At 32.1% G+C, this 19,181-nt stretch overlaps 2 protein-coding genes across 2 annotated transcripts in view; both read right to left on the bottom strand.

The window, feature by feature from the left end:
• The window catches only part of LOC139846664 (uncharacterized), an 88,277-nt gene that overhangs the window by 15,038 nt on the left and 54,058 nt on the right, over positions 1 to 19,181 (bottom strand). The window lies entirely within an intron of this gene.
• Positions 13,941 to 15,417, bottom strand: LOC139846497 (root allergen protein-like). The gene is made up of 2 exons (XM_071835981.1): positions 15,181 to 15,417; positions 13,941 to 14,256 (listed from the first exon to the last, which is right to left on the bottom strand). The coding sequence occupies exons 1-2, from the start codon at positions 15,356 to 15,358 to the stop codon at positions 13,970 to 13,972; spliced, it is 465 nt and encodes a 154-aa protein (XP_071692082.1). The 5' UTR covers positions 15,359 to 15,417; the 3' UTR covers positions 13,941 to 13,969.

A 19,181-nucleotide genomic window follows, 5' to 3' on the forward strand; every position in this document is an offset into this window, starting at 1 on the left:
CCATCATGGTTGTGATGACCCGGAAATTTCTGACCAAATTTAAACTTAATCTTTAACGTTTCCGACAAGATAAGCAAAGTCTATGAAGTTGAATCTCAAAATTTTGAACTATTCAATTATTCTTTGACTGTTCTCGACGATTCAAGAACAATATATATATATATATATATATATATATATATATATATATATATATATATATATATATATATATATATATATATATATATATAACTTAATGTGCATATATATATATATATATATATATATATATATATATATATATATATATATGATTTCAAGTTATTTAGTAAATGATATTAACATTCGATTATTGATTCGATTAATATTTAGACAAGTTAAATAAAACGTTTAGGATGAACCAGTAAAACACTAATTTGCTACAGTATTTTCGAATTGCTACAATACCCGAAAAGCTACAGTGTTTTCGAAACTTTATTTTTAAATGATTTAATGTTTTCGACACGATAAGCAAAGTCTGTAATGTTGAGTCTCAAAGTTTTGGAACTGTATTCATGTAATCAATTATTCTTTGACTGTTCTCGAAGATTCACGAACAATATATATATAACTTAATGTGCATATATATATATATATATATATATGATTTCAAATTATTTAGTAAACGTTAGTAACATTCGATTATTGTTTCGATTAATATTTAGATAAGTTAACTAAAACGTTTAAGATGAACAAGTAAAACACTAATTTGCTACAGTATTTTCGAATTGCTACAGTACCCGAAAAGTTACAGTATTTTCAAAAATCACTATTTGCTACAGTAAAACACTATTTCAAAATGAAAATGTATATATTATATATATATTAACAAATAGCGAGACGATGATTTATAGAAGTAAATGACCAAAACACTCAAATGTATAAGTTATATCTCGAGTGGTATAGTTTATGGATAATTTAAGTCTAATTATTGACAAAGGTACGTGTCGCGAAACGTAAAGAGCGAATTTTCTCAGCGTACGAAGGGACATTCGAAAAACTGGAACCGGGACATAAGTCGAGTGACGACGTACGACTTATCGGAACAAAAATTACAAATCAACTATGCAAGGGAATAAAATATAATATATAATTAATTAATTTAAATTGTATATTATATATATATTATAAAAATATGTCGACGAGCTAGTTGCCAAAATTATGTGAGCTGGAAAAATGGGCCATGCGATCGCATGGCCAATGGCCTTCAGAACCATGCGATCGCATGGGGTCTAGGGACAGGCCACACCTATAAAAACACGATCATTTCTGATTCTGTTTTGATTCAATTACTCTGTAAGTATTTATTTATTTTATTTATATTATTATTATTATTATTATTATTATTATTATTATTATTATTATTATTATTATTATTATTATTATTATTATTATTATTATTATTATTATTAAGATTATTATTATTATTAATCTTATTATTATTAGTAGTATTAATATTAATATTATACATAAAATACTACGACGAGGTCTTGAGCGTGTCACTTTCAAAATGGGTTTTCAAGCGGGATAGAGCTAAGGAAATTATGGGTAATGTTCGGGGGTATATTTATGAATCAAACCTAGTGTTTATCATCTCCGTTACGTCTACGTACTTTCCTACAATATTGAATCTCAATATTGATACGTAAGCACTCATATTTTATCTTTTATATATTAATTGTGTATCCATGTCTAGTGCTCGAGTATATATATTTATACATACGTGTATGCTAAATTTCGTCGTTAAACAGTTTATAATAGATCACGAATTAAATACATATATTATGGTAAAAGGTATATGATATACATGTTTTTGGAAAGCTGGCGAAAAATCAATAACTTTTCATTTAGATATCGAATAGTTTCGATGAACGGATTAACAGATATGATCAACTGAATTATAATTGATGTTAATTGGAATTGCTTTTGAATCTGCAATTAATATTTAAACAACTTATTTGTAAGATTGTTAAATTGGATTTTTGAATATTACCAACCGAGTAAATGAATCCTTATATAAGGTACGTCTCGTTTTGTTGAACTATTGTCAAAATTGACTTTTTGAAACGACTTTGGATAACTTTTGTATGTTGATCTCGAGCATTAGGATTGTGATACACTATGACTTGACCTAGCTTGATAAACATTTATTGACCAACATATGTTCTCTAGGTTGAGATCTACGGTTATTTGGTAATCCGAGTTTCGATCACATTTTGGTGAACGAATTTATATGCTGCTAAGGTGAGTTTCATTTGCTCCCTTTTTAATTGCTTTTGCAATCTATATTTTTGGGCTGAGAATACATGCACTTTATTTTAAACGCAATGGATACAAGTACATACTAAATTCTACCCTGAGTTTAAACCGAAAATCCCTTAGCTTTGGTAACTAGTAACTGCCAGTTATAAGAACTGGTGGGTGCGAGTAGTAGTATATGGATCCATAGGGCTTGACATCCCCGTCTGTTCCAGATTTAGAAACCCTAGCCTGAACTATTAAACAACGTATGCTATTTGAGTTTAGTACACGTTAGTTTGCGTGTATTGTACATGTTGGTTGCATGTATGTTAAAACAAGGGTACTTATTATAACATTAAAGTTTAATTACCAGGATGCTCAATCTTGTAGAATATTTTGATAAACGTTTCTGGATGAAACAACTGAAATCTTGTGATCCACCTTTATATACAGATTATGCGAAACACTAAAACTATGAACTCACCAACCTTTGTGTTGACACTTGTTAGCATGTTTATTCTCAGGTTCCCTAGAAGTCTTCCGCTGTTTGCTTATATGTCAGACAAGCTATGTGCATGGAGTCTTACATGGCATATTTTTCAAGGAAACGTTGCATTCACCAAATCATCACCATGTATCTTATTTTGACTGCATTGTCAACGGAAGTACTATTGTAAACTATTATATTACGGTGATTGTCTATATGTAGAAATCATCAGATGTCGAAAACCTTTGATTTAAATATTCATTTATGGTGTGCCTTTTCAAAAGAATGCAATATTTACAAAACGTATCATATAGAGGTCAAATACCTCGCAATGAAATCGATGAATGACGTGTTCGTCCATATGGTAAATCTTTTCCCTTTGTTATTATTTGCATAGATTTGATGTGCTCGGTCTTCGACACCTTAATCGTTGTCACCGCTTCTCCAATTACGTTTGGCTTCATTGTAAGCCGCTTGAAACAAATGACACGCTTGGTTAATGTTATGCCACTTTGACGACAATTGGTCGTCACCTCTTTGCGATCCATTTGGGTTGTTGTTGAATTTGTTGTAAATTGTAGTCCACAACGATACATATTTTTGTGAATTTCCCTTGCAAGAATCCTCCGACGCATCAACCCAACATTGAGCCAACCACGCTTCTTCTAGACTCGACCATTTTGTTTGATTTCTTTGACTTGGACCTTCCTTCGAAACTACATAACAAAGTAAACATATATATATATATATATATATATATATATATATATATATATATATATATATATATATATATATATATATAAACTATATATATAATTCTTATATATGTATAAATGTAACGACCCGACTTCGTTTGCTCAAAAATGCACTTAAAAAAAAATTCCGATTCAATACATCTCGACGGCGTCCAGCAAAGAAGCTTTGGACGGCTTCCAGAAGGTCTGGACGGTGTCCAAATGAACTGCCGTTTACTGATTTGGTTGTCCCACTTACGTGGGCGAAAAACCCGCTTCCCGACACTTTTAAACGAAAACCTTTTCACAACATGTCAATATAAGTTAAACTAAGAGGTTTCCACAATAAAATCAAGTTTTACAACTTCGGGCCCACATCGTCCGTTTTACGAGTTTCGTCCAAAAATACAAGTTTCGACCGTTCTAGTTTAATTTCCAAACGACACTAGAGCATGGTGTTTGGGGTTAAACTACCCAAATTCTTGGCTGAACTTCCAAAAAGCTAAACCCCCGAGAGCCACTACTATTCTAAACGAATACCTTTGCCCTTGTCCACGCCGGAGCCTAAAAAGGTAAACAACGAGAGGGTAAGCTAAAGCTTAGTGAATGCAATAATTATACATACACATATATAACCTACTTACTTGCAATCACTTACACAATACCGCATACAAGCTAGCAATTCGACAATTATGCAAACATTATGCATAAACCAATAACCGCAATTCATAATAAGCTAACGACACCAAAAGCATATAGTTCACAATTTAATATGCTAATAAAAAATTCACACAACCATGGTTAACCAATTATACTAGGGAACGGTACTCGGAAAAGACCGTCGGAGTTCATAACATCCATTAGTGTTACTTAAACACCGCGTAATCACTAATCCCTCCGGGTGATGTCTTGAACACCGCGACTAACTCACCCCCATGACAATGTGGCGTCTTGAACACCGCGACGATTCCACATGTCAATCAAAACAATGAGTGGTGTCTTGAACACCGCGACAATTCCACTCCCATGACAATGTGGTGTCTTAAACACCGCGACAATACCACATGTCAATCAAACCAATGAGTGGTGTCTTAAACACCGTGACAATACCACTCGTTACTTATAATGTGGTGTCTTGAACACCGCAAAAATTCCACATTCATACTACACAAATAAATACATTATATATGCACACGCATAATTATTCCACTCACCTTACACCTTCGGTGAATTGATAAATCAAGCTCGCAACTTCAAGGTGACGTACCGCTATAATCAAAACGTAGCTAGGGACTAGATGAACAACTTTAACACTCGAGCTTTAACCCGAAACAAGCTTCTTCCTCCTTAGATTAAGCTTTCTCACTCTAAAAACCTCCTCTCTCTTAACTTGAAGTGGAAGTGAAAGAGTAGTTGAAAATGAAGTAATGAGGCTCACCAAACTGATCTTGGGACCTTTAAGTCGTCCCCCCATGTGAAATTACCAAAATACCCATTTAAATATCTAAAACAAAACAGCTGGCCCGCCAGTTCATCTGGACGGCGTCCAGGATAACTGGACGGCGTCCAGCCCTTCACACTGGGACGGCGTCCCACCATTTTGGACGGCGTCCCAAACAACTAGGAAATCAGGATCTTACAATAAATATATATATTTATTAATATAAACCGTATATATATAAACCGTATATAATGTATGTATATATATATATATATATATATATATATATATATGTATATATATATATATATATATACACCGTATGTAAACAAAAAAAAAATTCACCTTGCTTCTTTTTATGTTTTCTTTTGCTACGTTGCGTTTCCGAAACCGTATCCGTTTCATTTTAAGTTTCATTCACCGTTTCTTGAGTTTGTGGTTGAGTTCTGGTCACCGTTTCTTGAGGCGGGGTCGGAGTCATCGGATTCATCAACAACGTCAGTGTGATGGGGTGATATTGAGCTTGTTCTAGAAGTCGTTGTTGCTCCAAATAAATATGATGTTGTTGTTCTTGTGTTAGAGTACAATATTGGGGCGCAACGATTGGGATTTGGTGATGATTGCTCGGGTTTGATGAACCACCACCCAAAAATGTTCCGTATTGAAACCAATCGTGGAAATCATTTGGGTTAGGTGGTCTTTGGTTTGGGTTAGCCATATTTTTTTTTTTTAGAAATGATAGAGTAAAAATGATAGAGTAAAAAGTGTTGATGAAGATGAAGTATAAATGTAGAAGTATATATATATATATATATATATATATATATATATATATATATATATATATATATATATATATATAGAAGTAGGAAAAGTTAGAATTAATTAGAATTTGAAAAAAAAATAAAAAAGTCCAAACGGTCATGTATCCGTTGGGGTGGGACCCATGACGTCAAAAACCAGCCAATCAAACGCGAACACGTCAATATGACATTTTTTTTTCCCGCCGGGTGGGCAACTAACGCCCCAACTAACAGAAACTGACGCCGCGTTAACGGCCGTCAATTTCCGTCAGTTGGTGCAACAGGGACTGACGCCGTAAATAAACACCGGGTTGGGGGTGGTCTTACCAGTATATTTGTCTTACGAGTTGCGCCATAACAATTAACAAATGTAATCTTGGGCCGGGCCGGACTGGCTTAGACCCAATAAGAGGCTTAATAATGAGCTCGATTAGTTTTTACAACAATGATAGGCTAGGTTGCAAATTAATTGGTATAACCCTATAACGTACTGCTCCGTATAATTTTAGTGATATGTTGCTGAATCTAATGTTTGTACGTAAGTACGTTATTAACTTAACATTTCTATTATTCTACCATTTAAATCCGTCCCTGTTGTTTTTTTCTGTCAGATTGATACACCAAAAATCCCAAAATGTTTTTTTAATTAAGAATTGTTTTTCTCTGTCAGATTGATACACTAAAAATCCCAAAATGTTTTTTTAATTAAGAATTAAGAATATAAATTGATGTTGTTGTGAGTAGATAAAGTTGCACAAAGTAGGTTTTTGTAGAGGTTTGAAGTTGGGGCAAATATGGTTCAACACACTGTTAATTTGATAGAGGACATGAGTTATGCCAATTACTACGCGTCTATGCTGATTAACACTTGAAAAATATAAAACCGGAATTAGACAATCATTTTGAACCAATTTAAAAATTAATATTTAATCTAAATAATTATAATTATTATTTTCCTTCAATAAATATATTTTAATATTTAGTGATAAGTTTGAGTGAAACTGAAAGATAGAGATAGTTAATTGTAAAGAAAGTATAAAAGACAAAGAAAAGGTTTGTTAAAGGGATGCTAATGGATATTTGATGGATATTTGATCCATCGAATATTCATTCGGATCCGATCCATTTAAATGGATATGGATGATTTAAATAGATGATAAATGGATATGGATATGGATATGGATATGGATATGGATGATGTGAAAATTTAGTTGATCGGGTTTGAATAATAATTTCTCATCCATGGATATATCCATTTACCACCCGAAATACATATATACATATAAATATATACTACGTACATATTTGTAGCGACCCGACAAAATCGTCATTGACGGCGCCGTCTACTTAGATCCCGTAACGTGGTCATAAGTCTTTAAAACAACGTTTGACCAAAATATGTCGCATTCATTTCAAAAGTACTGATGTTTCAAGGTTTACAAAGTAGTTCAACGACTAGTTACATTACAACGTTTAAAGTACAATTGAAACATATGCGACACAATTTAAAGTAAGTCAAAAAGACGCTCCACGTATGCATGTATACTCGACATCCAAGCAAGTACCAAAAAGAGTGCGGAAGCATGTATCACTTAGCGTTCAAGGACCTGAGAAAACATATAGAAAACTGTCAACGAAAAACGTTGGTGAAATCATAGGTTTAAGTAAGTAAGTGAGTAAGTACAAATGAACCACAAGATTTATAACGTTGAAATAATAGTAAACCATTCTAAAATTTGTTATCACGAGCACACAATTATCAAGGCTTAACTTTACACGAACCCCATCACAATAGTGTTAGAACATACTGAAATGTCCCATTCTTATTGATTAAAAACGTTCCATATTAATTGATTTCGTTGCGAGGTTTTGACCTCTATATGAGACGTTTTTCAAAGACTGCACTCATTTTTAAAACAAACCATAACCTTTATTTCATAAATAAAGGTTTAAAAAACTTTATGTAGATTACCAAATAATGATAATCTAAAATATCCTGTTTACACACGACCATTACATAATAGTTTACAATACAAATATGATACATCGAAATCAGTTTCTTGAATGCAGTTTTTACACAATATCATACAAACATGGACTCCAAATCTTGTCCTTATTTTAGTATGCAACAGCGGAAGCTCTTAATATTCACCTGAGAATAAACATGCTTTAAACGTCAACAAAAATGTTGGTGAGTTATAGGTTTAACCTATATATATCAAATCGTAACAATAGACCACAAGATTTCATATTTCAATACACATCCCATACATAGAGATAAAAATCATTCATATGGTGAACACCTGGTAACCGACATTAACAAGATGCATATATAAGAATATCCCCATCATTCCGGGACACCCTTCGGATATGATATAAATTTCGAAGTACTAAAGCATCTGGTACTTTGGATGGGGTTTGTTAGGCCCAATAGATCTATCTTTAGGATTCGCGTCAATTAGGGTGTCTGTTCCCTAATTCTTAGATTACCAGACTTAATAAAAAGGGGCATATTCGATTTCGATAATTCAACCATAGAATGTAGTTTCACGTACTTGTGTCTATTTTGTAAATCATTTATAAAACCTGCATGTATTCTCATCCCAAAAATATTAGATTTTAAAAGTGGGACTATAACTCACTTTCACAGATTTTTACTTCGTCGGGAAGTAAGACTTGGCCACTGGTTGATTCACGAACCTATAACAATATTTACATATATATCAAAGTATGTTTAAAATATAATTACAACACTTTTAATATATTTTGATGTTTTAAGTTTATTAAGTCAGCTGTCCTCGTTAGTAACCTACAACTAGTTGTCCACAGTTAGATGTACAGAAATAAATCGATAAATATTATCTTGAATCAATCCACGACCCAGTGTATACGTATCTCAGTATTGATCACAACTCAAACTATATATATTTTGGAATCAACCTCAACCCTGTATAGCTAACTCCAACATTCACATATAGAGTGTCTATGGTTGTTCCGAAATATATATAGATGTGTCGACATGATAGGTCGAAACATTGTATACGGGTCTATGGTATCTCAAGATTACATAATATACAATACAAGTTGATTAAGTTATGGTTGGAATAGATTTGTTACCAATTTTCACGTAGCTAAAATGAGAAAAATTATCCAATCTTGTTTTACCCATAACTTCTTCATTTTAAATCCATTTTGAGTGAATCAAATTGCTATGGTTTCATATTGAACTCTATTTTATGAATCTAAACAGAAAAAGTATAGGTTTATAGTCGGAAAAATAAGTTACAAGTCGTTTTTGTAAAGGTAGTCATTTCAGTCGAAAGAACGACGTCTAGATGACCATTTTAGAAAACATACTTCCACTTTGAGTTTAACCATAATTTTTGGATATAGTTTCATGTTCATAATAAAAATCATTTTCTCAGAATAACAACTTTTAAATCAAAGTTTATCATAGTTTTTAATTAACTAACCCAAAACAGCCCGCGGTGTTACTACGACGGCGTAAATCCGGTTTTACGGTGTTTTTCGTGTTTCCAGGTTTTAAATCATTAAGTTAGCATATCATATAGATATAGAACATGTGTTTAGTTAATTTTAAAAGTCAAGTTAGAAGGATTAACTTTTGTTTGCGAACAAGTTTAGAATTAACTAAACTATGTTCTAGTGATTACGAGTTTAAACCTTCGAATAAGATAGTTTTATATATATGAATCGAATGATGTTATGAACATCATTACTACCTCAAGTTTAGTAGGTAAACCTACTAGAAGTGACAAGAAATGATCTAGCTTCAAAGGATCTTGGATGGCTTGAAAGTTCTTGAAGTAGGATCATGACACAAAAACAAGTTCAAGTAAGATTTTTACTCGAATTAAGATAGTTTATAGTTATAGAAATTGAATCAAAGTTTGAATATGAATATTACCTTGAATAAGAAAGATAACCTACTGTATATAACAAAGGTTTCTTGATCTTAGATGATTACTTGGAATGGATTAGAAAGCTTGGAAGTAAATTAGTAAACTTGAAGGGATTTTTAAAGTGTTCTTGAAGTGTTCTTCCTATGATGATTATAGCTTGATTCTTGAAGTGATTTTTGATGAAGATGATGATTAACTACTGGAAAAATACGTTCATAATAGTGTGGGTGTGTTGAGAGAGAATTATAAAGAGAATTGGAAGTGAAATGGAGTGAATGATGAGTGGTAATTGTTAAGTGGTGAGTGGGGTTAAAAGGAGTTCTAGTTAGTTGACTAGCTCATAGTAGAAGTTAAAATTGATTAGTCATACATGACATAATCAAGAGTGGAATCCCATGCTAGTTCCTATTGGTATATACTCATAGTAAGTACGTTTTGAAGCTGTGTATAATACGGGTAAGAATACGACTAGAATTCTTGATGAAAGAAAAGAATGGAAAAGTAACTGTAACCATTTTTGTTAAGTATGAGTGTTTTGATATATGTATTGAAGTCTTCCAAAAGTATTTTAATACATCTAAATACACTACATGTATATACATTTTAACTGAGTTGTTAAGTCATCGTTAGTCGTTACATGTAAGTGTTGTTTTGAAACCTTTAAGTTAACGATCTCAATTAATGTTGTTAACCCATTGTTTATTATATCTAATGAGATGTTAAATTATTATATTATCATGATATTATGATATATTAATATATCTTAATATGATATATACACATTTAAATGTCGTTACAACGATAATCGTTACATATATATCTCGTTTCGAAATCCTTAAGTTAGTAGTCTTGTTTATATGTATATAACTCATTGTTAATATACTTATGGATATACTTACTTATCATAATCTCATGTTAACCATATGTATATCCATATATATATCGTCATGTCGTTTTTACAAGTTTTAACGTTCGTGAATCGCCGGTCAACTTGAGTGGTCAATTGTCTATATGAAACATATTTCAATTAATCAAGTCTTAACAAGTTTGATTGCTTAACATGTTGGAAACATTTAATCATGTAAATATCAATCTCAATTAATATATATAAACATGGAAAAGTTCGGGTCACTACACATACACTGTTTCTCGAAAATATATTTTATCCGAATAACGACAGCGAACCGTCTGAATGAGGGTTTGTCAAACCCATATGGCCATACAACATAAGTTCTCGCTTACACCCGGCAAGTGTAACTAATGATAATCGAATTGAGGATTTTGTTCTAACTCGTATGTAGAATGTTTGTTTTCGTACTTGTGTTCACTTTGTAAAATGAAACGTTTATGTTTTCTCATCCCAAATGTAAGTTAAAAAGAGTAAAATTGGGACTATGATCTCACCTTGAGTGCACGGTTTAAAAGGTACTTCACAAAGTAACGTGTGCAAAGAACAATGCTAGTCTTGACCTAAACAAATAGATTGTATCAATAACGGTAATCACGGTCGGTCAAAGTCGTTCAATTAGTCCTATGGCTTGTTACGACTCGATTACATATGACATGTGAATCACGTTGTCAAGTTTCATGCAAGGTATAAGTATAAAAGCATGTTAGAACGATTGCATAAGTGTTTGGTTAAGTTTGAATAAAAGTCAACTTTGGTCAAGTCAAAGTCAACGAAAAAGTCTACACGTTCGGGTCGGGTCCCGAACTATTTTTCTGAGGTTTTTAATCATATCTAAGAATGTTGGCCAAGTTTCATGTTAATCGGAGGTGCGTAGCATAGTTAGAATTAAACGAAAAAGTGAAATTTTGGACAGCCGGGTTTGGAGCGCCGCTCAAGGTATTGGAGCGCCGCTCCATGTATCTGTTCAGCAATCTGGGTAGTTTGAACACTTAATGCACGAATCCAACTTCAAACAACCATAACTAATGAACCGTAAATATTCAAAACACGTATCTTATATCGTTGGAAAGGTAATTTAACGAGGAATACAACTAAACACTTTTCATCACACAAAAACATCATTTACAATAAACAAATCCAAGTTGAAAGCTCATTAAATGCCCACCATAAATGCTTTCAAGTTCATAAATGCACATTTATGATTCGGGAATTAAATGCATACATATAATACGCCGTTTTGTAGGTAATTACGCATACAATACTATCAAATACTTACAAACAACATTGCAAAGCATTCAATGCATTAAAAGTCCATTTTACTTCTATCAAACCCTAATTCAAAATCATAAATTTAACAATTATGTTTATGAAGTTTTTCCAAGTCAACCTACCTACCAAATTGAAGCTAGTGATGCTAGTAACACATTTAATACATGCACTTTTAACATCTAACAATATTTAAGCAACCAAATCTCAAGATCAAACACCCCCATTTTTCAAGTTCATGTTAGTTACTCAAAATAACGAGATCGAACATATAAATCATATATTCATGTTAGACTCGAGCCATAGACAATAATTAACACTTTTATAAGTTGAAAACATCAAGAACAAAGAATCTAGTGTTTTTAGAAAGTTACCCAAATGAGATGAGATTGGTATGGATTCGAAGAGGAAGTCGCAAGGATTCCAAATATGTAATTTGTTTCGAAGAACGCTTGCTAGATCGGATTTAGATGGTGATTCTTTGATTTAGTGTTTTAGAGAATAAAGGTGAAAGTAGTGAAGAAGTGGAGGATGAATGAATGGAGGAGATGGTGTTGATCATTTGACCTAGTCACTCCTTTGCTCAAATGACAACATTAGTCCTTCTACTTTGAAAACGGTTGTGTGAATTACCTAAACGAAATATTTTAAAACGCGTGTTAACGGAAGATGTTATAATTATATAACGGACTTTAAATAGATAGACGGAAAGTAAACGGAAAAAGGCGGGATGTTACAATATTTACTTAAATATATGCGTTTACATTTACATATCCTTATATATTTATACTATAAGCTACTAAAATGTTATCGAAAATATAGATCGTGAACATACAAATAGGGATGACAATGGATCGGATGATGCCATATCCACATACATACCCATTTAATTTTTGCTCATTCATATCCATATCTATATCTATTTAATTAATTTCAGTTCATCCGTCCATATCCATATCCGATGGATTAAGCGGGTTAATGGATATCCGTTGGATATCAAATGAAATGTTAATCTAACGACGATTTTATCAATTTAATATAGATTATAACAAATGTAAATATTTAATCTTTACGTTTTTTATTTGTTACACATGTTTTGATTGTAATTTGTCGCTGATTGTGGATTTAGTTGAGCAAAATACGTTATAGTATAAGTAAATTTACGTTTAAACTAATCTAAATATTTAACTTTGAATATTATTAGTAACAATTTAATAATCGTGACAATCAAAACCCTTCTTTTCGTTAATAATATAAAATTTGTAGGTTTTATGTATATGTATATCGATATGTAGATGTATATGCGTATATTTTAGATTTTTTAGTACGTATATATGCATACATAGATGTATTTCGGGTGATAATGGATGTATATGTGGATGATAAATTGTCATCCATATCCGATCCACGCAATTTTTAGATCATCCATATTCATATCCATATCCGTTAATCGTCCATTTACATCATCCATATCCATTATAAATGGATCGGATCAGGTGGATCTCCATGGATGAAACATCCATTGCCATCCCTACATACAACTATGTGAATAATATAAAATTCGTATCTCTTGCATATATTACATATCATTGTTAAACATACTTTGATAATTTCATTTTATAACAAGAATATTTTTGAAAAACTTAACATCCAACCGACATTCGTTTACCCGCTTCATCCAACGGATATGGATATGGATGAATGAAATATATTTAAATGTATATGGATATGGATTTTAAAAATTAAATGAATATGAATATAGGCTCACCCGATCCATATCTGATCCATGGTCATCCGTATTTGTTATTAATAAGGTGCTTGATTTGAAGCCGATGGAAAAGAGAGTCCTTCAAAAATTGTATTGCATAAAATATAGGCGTAATTTAATAATAGGTGATGATAATGATATTTTTAATTAACTTTTTAATAAATCACTAAATTAATTAGTGTATCTTTTGATTTTAATTGGACAATACAAATTGTTAATGGATGTCTGATACTCTTATTCAACTCTTTTGTTTTCGATCAACTTATATTATTACGTCAAATCAAACTGAAACAACGTTGCTACGACAAAGCAATACTCATTTATTCGTACATAGGAACCAAATAAAACATATGATTTATGAAAATCAATTAATTATGCGTTGGCAGTGACGTACGCTTCGATTGCCTTAAAAACTCCCGTGATTCCTTCTTTTGCTTTGCTTAGGTACTCCTCGGTCGGCTTAACGTCGCCCTTACACTTATATTCGATTGTGTGCTTATAAACCGATCCTCCGTCAGCAGAAGGTAAGATCTTAAGATGATGAGTGATGGACTCCAAATAATCGGCTAAAATGTCACCTTCATAGATGGTGAAACTGACATAACGATTCGGCAAGTCAACGACATCAAACTTTTGCTTTGATGATGTGAACGGTACACCTGCATTTCATAATAACTTAGAACTCTCTTTTACAAAATCTTAAGTACTACTTATTAATAGTCATGTTTGACTTTATCATTTTAACTTTGATTTTAAATATTTTTTTGTTATTTTATATAATACTTGATAAAAATTATACTAAATGAAATCACATATAAAACTTAATTTTATTCATATAAATTTCATCAAATGTTTTATCACACTAAAAAATTTATTTAAGGTAATAGTTAATAAATAAAGTCAAATCAAACTATTAAATTGAAATAGAGGGAGTATATATAAAGTTTTTTTGTTATTTATTATGTAAAAAAAACTGCAAATTTTGTCATGACATGCATAATAATAAACCATCAAATACCAATAATACTTTATAAATAAATCATTTTACTACTATAGCTTAGTGGTTGAGTTCTGATATATCAATAAGAGCAGGGCTGGATATTGAGACGTGCAAGCCGTGCGGTTGCACATGGCCCAACATCTATAAGGGCCCCTAAAAAAATATCCTTACATTACACGTATAGGCTCATTTTTACATATTTTGGTCCTTTTGTTAATAAACAAATCGAAAAATCGAAAAATAAGATACATAATCAATGTCGAATACTCCGTAATATAATATTATGCTCCAATACTCCACGTTCATGCTCCAATACTTAATTGTCGAAGCTTAGTATTATGTTATATAAGAAATTTTTTGTATACAAAAGGCCCACCTTTATTTTTCGAACAGGGCCCATAAAATTAACGGGACGGCCCTGAATAAGAGGTGTTATTAGATTGAGGTGACCAAAAAAAGGTCCAAACACTTTTACAAGATAACTTGTTTAGGTTAAATACTCTCGTTTTAGAGTAGTGTGAACAAAAAAACTGTATTTGAAAAATAAGTGAAAAGTATAGTGACGATGACGATGTATTCTTACCGTCACCATATACATTGGATTGAATTGTTCCGACAACAATCTCGCCTTCTACCGTGATGGACTTGTAGATTTCGGGAGCTGCCTTAGGAGCGAGCTCGTGAAAGTTGGTGATGATTTGGAAAAGATCATCGGCAGGTAAAGCATGCACGATTTCAATCTCATTAGAAACAACAGCCATGATGAAATGTTAATTTGCAAGGAAAATGATTACGAGTTATAATTAAGTAAGAACGTTTAATGATGTTGTTGTGATTAAATGAGGTTACAAATGTTGGTATTTATAGAGAGGATGAGAATATTATTGCCAATTACTCTGTTAACTAACGCATGGAAAATATTAAATGGGAAAAATAAACATGTGTTAACTCAATAAAATATTGAGGCACACCACTATTGACCGGTACCAATTTCCGCAAAATGAGGTCACGGATTTATATTCAGTATTCAGTATTCAGTATCAATATTATATTGATCTGATAATGTAAAAATTTACACTCCCTAATTTTTATTAGTTCTTTGAGGTAAGAACTATAAATTAAATTATTAATATGGATAGAGGAAATTATGGTAAAATAAAGTAAAAAAAATCTTTCAGTGTTAATAGTTTTCTTTTCCATATAGTTGTAAAATCGGAGAAACTAATCTGGCTTTTAAAAAAAAAAAAAAAGTTATTATGATGGCTTAGCCTTTTACTATAATGAACTTATTAATTAATTGAGTATACGTTATTATGAATTCTAGTAAAGGTTAAGTGTCAATCTTGGAAAAATTAAGATAGTGTTAGTTGTTTCCTTTATGATGATGATCATTTAGAGTTAGTGGAACATTTCTCTAATATTTTGTAAGCAAATTTTCGAGGTTGGGATGAGTATTCAAGTAGTGGAATCTTGAAAAATTTTCTAATCTTAACATCAACGAGGTCTTTCACATCAAGACACCTCATATTAATTCGGCTCATGGAAAAAAAATCCGTAAGCTGTCGAATGGGTGTGTGAGACGTGTGAGTACTTGCTTTGGAAGAATCAAAATCTCATGGTCTTTAAAGGTAAAAGTTTTAGTCTTCAGGTAGCTATAAATGAAATTCAAGCAACGTTGTCTGGGTGAATATCGCGTAGGATCAAAGATAAGAAAGATTGAGTGGCATACTTGGCTCACGAACCCTATTTCATACGTCACGTGATAGTTGCTGAACTTGGTTGCTGTCTCAGCGACTTATAATTTGTTTCGCAGTTGTTTTAATTTGATTTGTGAGGCATATAGTGTGTTTCTAATAGTCGTTGTGTTGTTCGTAATCCCTAAATGATTTCGTATCCTCATGCTTTTGGCATGATCTTTGTATCTTGTGTAATTTTGCATTATATATCAATACATCGTTGTTTTTTTTTTAGAAAAAAAAAAAAATTAAATAATCTACGGATAAGAAAAAATTTGATTTATCTATTGCCAATAGATATTACGGAGCAGATATATGATGATTACAAAAGATCCAAATATTTATATCAATTAATAATTACAGTTTTCAAATTGTTTATTTCACTGGATAATTTTTATTTCAACTTGTCACTTTATGGCAAGGAATTATTTTTAAAATAATAACAACTTCATTAACATGATTTGAAATTATGAGCTAAATTTTTTTTAACAGTGAATAAGTTAACAGACGGTAATTACAAAACCAGGAAAAGATAACACATTTGTTAACTTATGCGGAGTAATTAACTATTTGAAGTATTTTAAGGCACGCTATAACTCTTGAGCCTTGAGTAACAAAGTCATTCTTAAGCAAGATTCCTTTCAAGGTTGCATTTTGCATGGGACATACGATTTACTGTAGTTGTTAAGTTTTACGATGAATAACTTGAATTCACTTCGTCTTAATAATACTGCATTTTACATCAAATGAGGTGTATTCGCAAAATGTAGTAACACAGCTCGACCGTTAATCAAAAAAAAATATCCACGTCTCGGATCATATATCCTTTTTATAAATTTTGTTTAATTTGCAACTGCTCATATAGACTCGCACGATACAAAATCGTCTAGTACTTTACCCTAAGTTAACATTAACATTTTATCAGGGTTAATTATTACTCTTTATACTAATTATGTAACCCCTGGTGGCTGGTACTATTCAAAGAGATGATTTAGTCATTTTATCATTTTGTTAAGAGTATTTATGTCATATTTCAGTCATTAAAGAAATAGATCAAGCGACCATAATATCATATTGAGCTTCAGCCCATTCAAAAAAATTAAACAAAAAAATTCAAACAATTTTTTTAAATTAAATAGCACCGACTATAATTTTTAATACATGTTGATTTAGAGTTAGGAACTTACATCACAACGAAGCATCCGGCACTACATTTGTTATGCAACAAATATAAAAATATAAATATATTGTCGTTGGTTCTCAAACATTGTATCGAACACATAAGTGGTCTTTTTCTTCTCTTTTACTCTGTTGAACTTCATTTATGAATTCATTTCACAGTTGACCCTAACATTAACGATCGTTAGTATTTTTCTGTTAAGTATAAAAAAAATTTCAATCATGTACTTGACATATGAAAGGTAATTTTGTCCAATTAATTTTACTCCCTTCATTATCTTCCGTTATGTTCTTATCAAAATTCATGAAAACCTAATTTCTTCTTCACTTTCAAATTATCAAATTTCATATCGGAACCTTAATATCAATCAAAACATAAACAAAATCACATTACAAACATACTATAAGGATCCTTTTATCTTCGATAAATTGAGAAAAACAACACAAAATACCATATCACAATATATCAAATTCTTCACCTCGATACATTTGCTAGGGTGGCTAAAGAAACTTACAAATTGAATTTAATGATGCGAAAACATGATTTGTTATCAAAAGTATCATCTTTTGAACTACTCCGTAATAATTTTGTCGGCACATGATGTTTTTATTGATTTCATCTTTTGGTTTCCCATATCTTTTTTCATTCACCTATGCAAGTTACCAGGAGAAAACTCATTGAAGTAATTAAATTATTTTAGGTTTCTCCTTTAACCTTGTGTTGTAGCTCATTTGGTAGTAGATGTCTCTCTTAGCGAGAAGTTAGAAGTTCGACTTACGTGGAGTGCAACATTATACACAAGGTTGCTCATTTACCCTTGAATTCCATCCAAGGGTGTGCCTTCCGCACATCCCGTTGCGGGGGCAGCGGGGGAGGGGGTTTTACCGCCCATACCCTTGGATTGGACCGGGTTTCCCGCAGCACAGCAGTTGGGGGCGGGTTATGCAACTACGGTGAGTTGAACGCGTGGGTGGTTTAGTCCCCCTAATGATCCCGTACTGCTGTTCAAAATTAAGTCCTTCCCAAGTGATACAAATCAGACGCTATTATTTCGGCCGCAAAAATTTTGGCCGGAAAATCGAACGAACTTTTCTGGCCGGAAAAAACGCCATTATTTTTATCGGAAAAAATGAGCACGACGGAGGGGAGTGTAGAAAAAGGGGATTATCACCAAAATGCCCAAATATTTTGGTCCTCTTGCACCAGAGCCCAAAAAAAAAAAAATTGACAAAATGCCCTCGCAAGGCGCAAGGTACCTTGCGTACAGACAGGCGCAAGTACGCAAGCTTCCTTGCGTCCTTGCGCCTTTATCTTATCAGGATAGAATTTTCAGGATAAGATTTCATTAGATTTTCTAGATTTTCATGGATAGAATTTCGATCATATATAAAGAATGTCCCTGGAACTTGTAATTTATCATTTCCTCACAACTCATTCCCAAAGAATTTCAGTGATTATTGGCTACACAAGGTACATTTTCAAGCATTTTTTTGCACTACCTAAGTATTTATGAATTGTGTTAATGAAGATAAATTTGTTGTTCATATATGTTGTGGGGATTCTTTTGAGTTTATTAACAACATTCCCATGTATTTACCCCTGGATTGTTTTAGAATTCGGCTAAAACTACCTGTTGCACCTATAAAACCAATGAATCAGAGAATATTT

This window comes from Rutidosis leptorrhynchoides, chromosome 5 (assembly GCF_046630445.1).
Source record: "Rutidosis leptorrhynchoides isolate AG116_Rl617_1_P2 chromosome 5, CSIRO_AGI_Rlap_v1, whole genome shotgun sequence".
Taxonomy (NCBI): domain Eukaryota; kingdom Viridiplantae; phylum Streptophyta; class Magnoliopsida; order Asterales; family Asteraceae; genus Rutidosis; species Rutidosis leptorrhynchoides.

Excerpts from the sequence above, each read along its gene's own strand:
- LOC139846497 (XM_071835981.1), bottom strand. The coding sequence starts at position 15,358 with ATGGCTGTTGTTTCTAATGAGATTGAAATCGTGCATGCTTTACCTGCC. Across the intron at positions 14,257-15,180 it reads ATCCAATGTATATGGTGACG|GTGTACCGTTCACATCATCA; the intron begins GTAAGAATACAT and ends TATGAAATGCAG.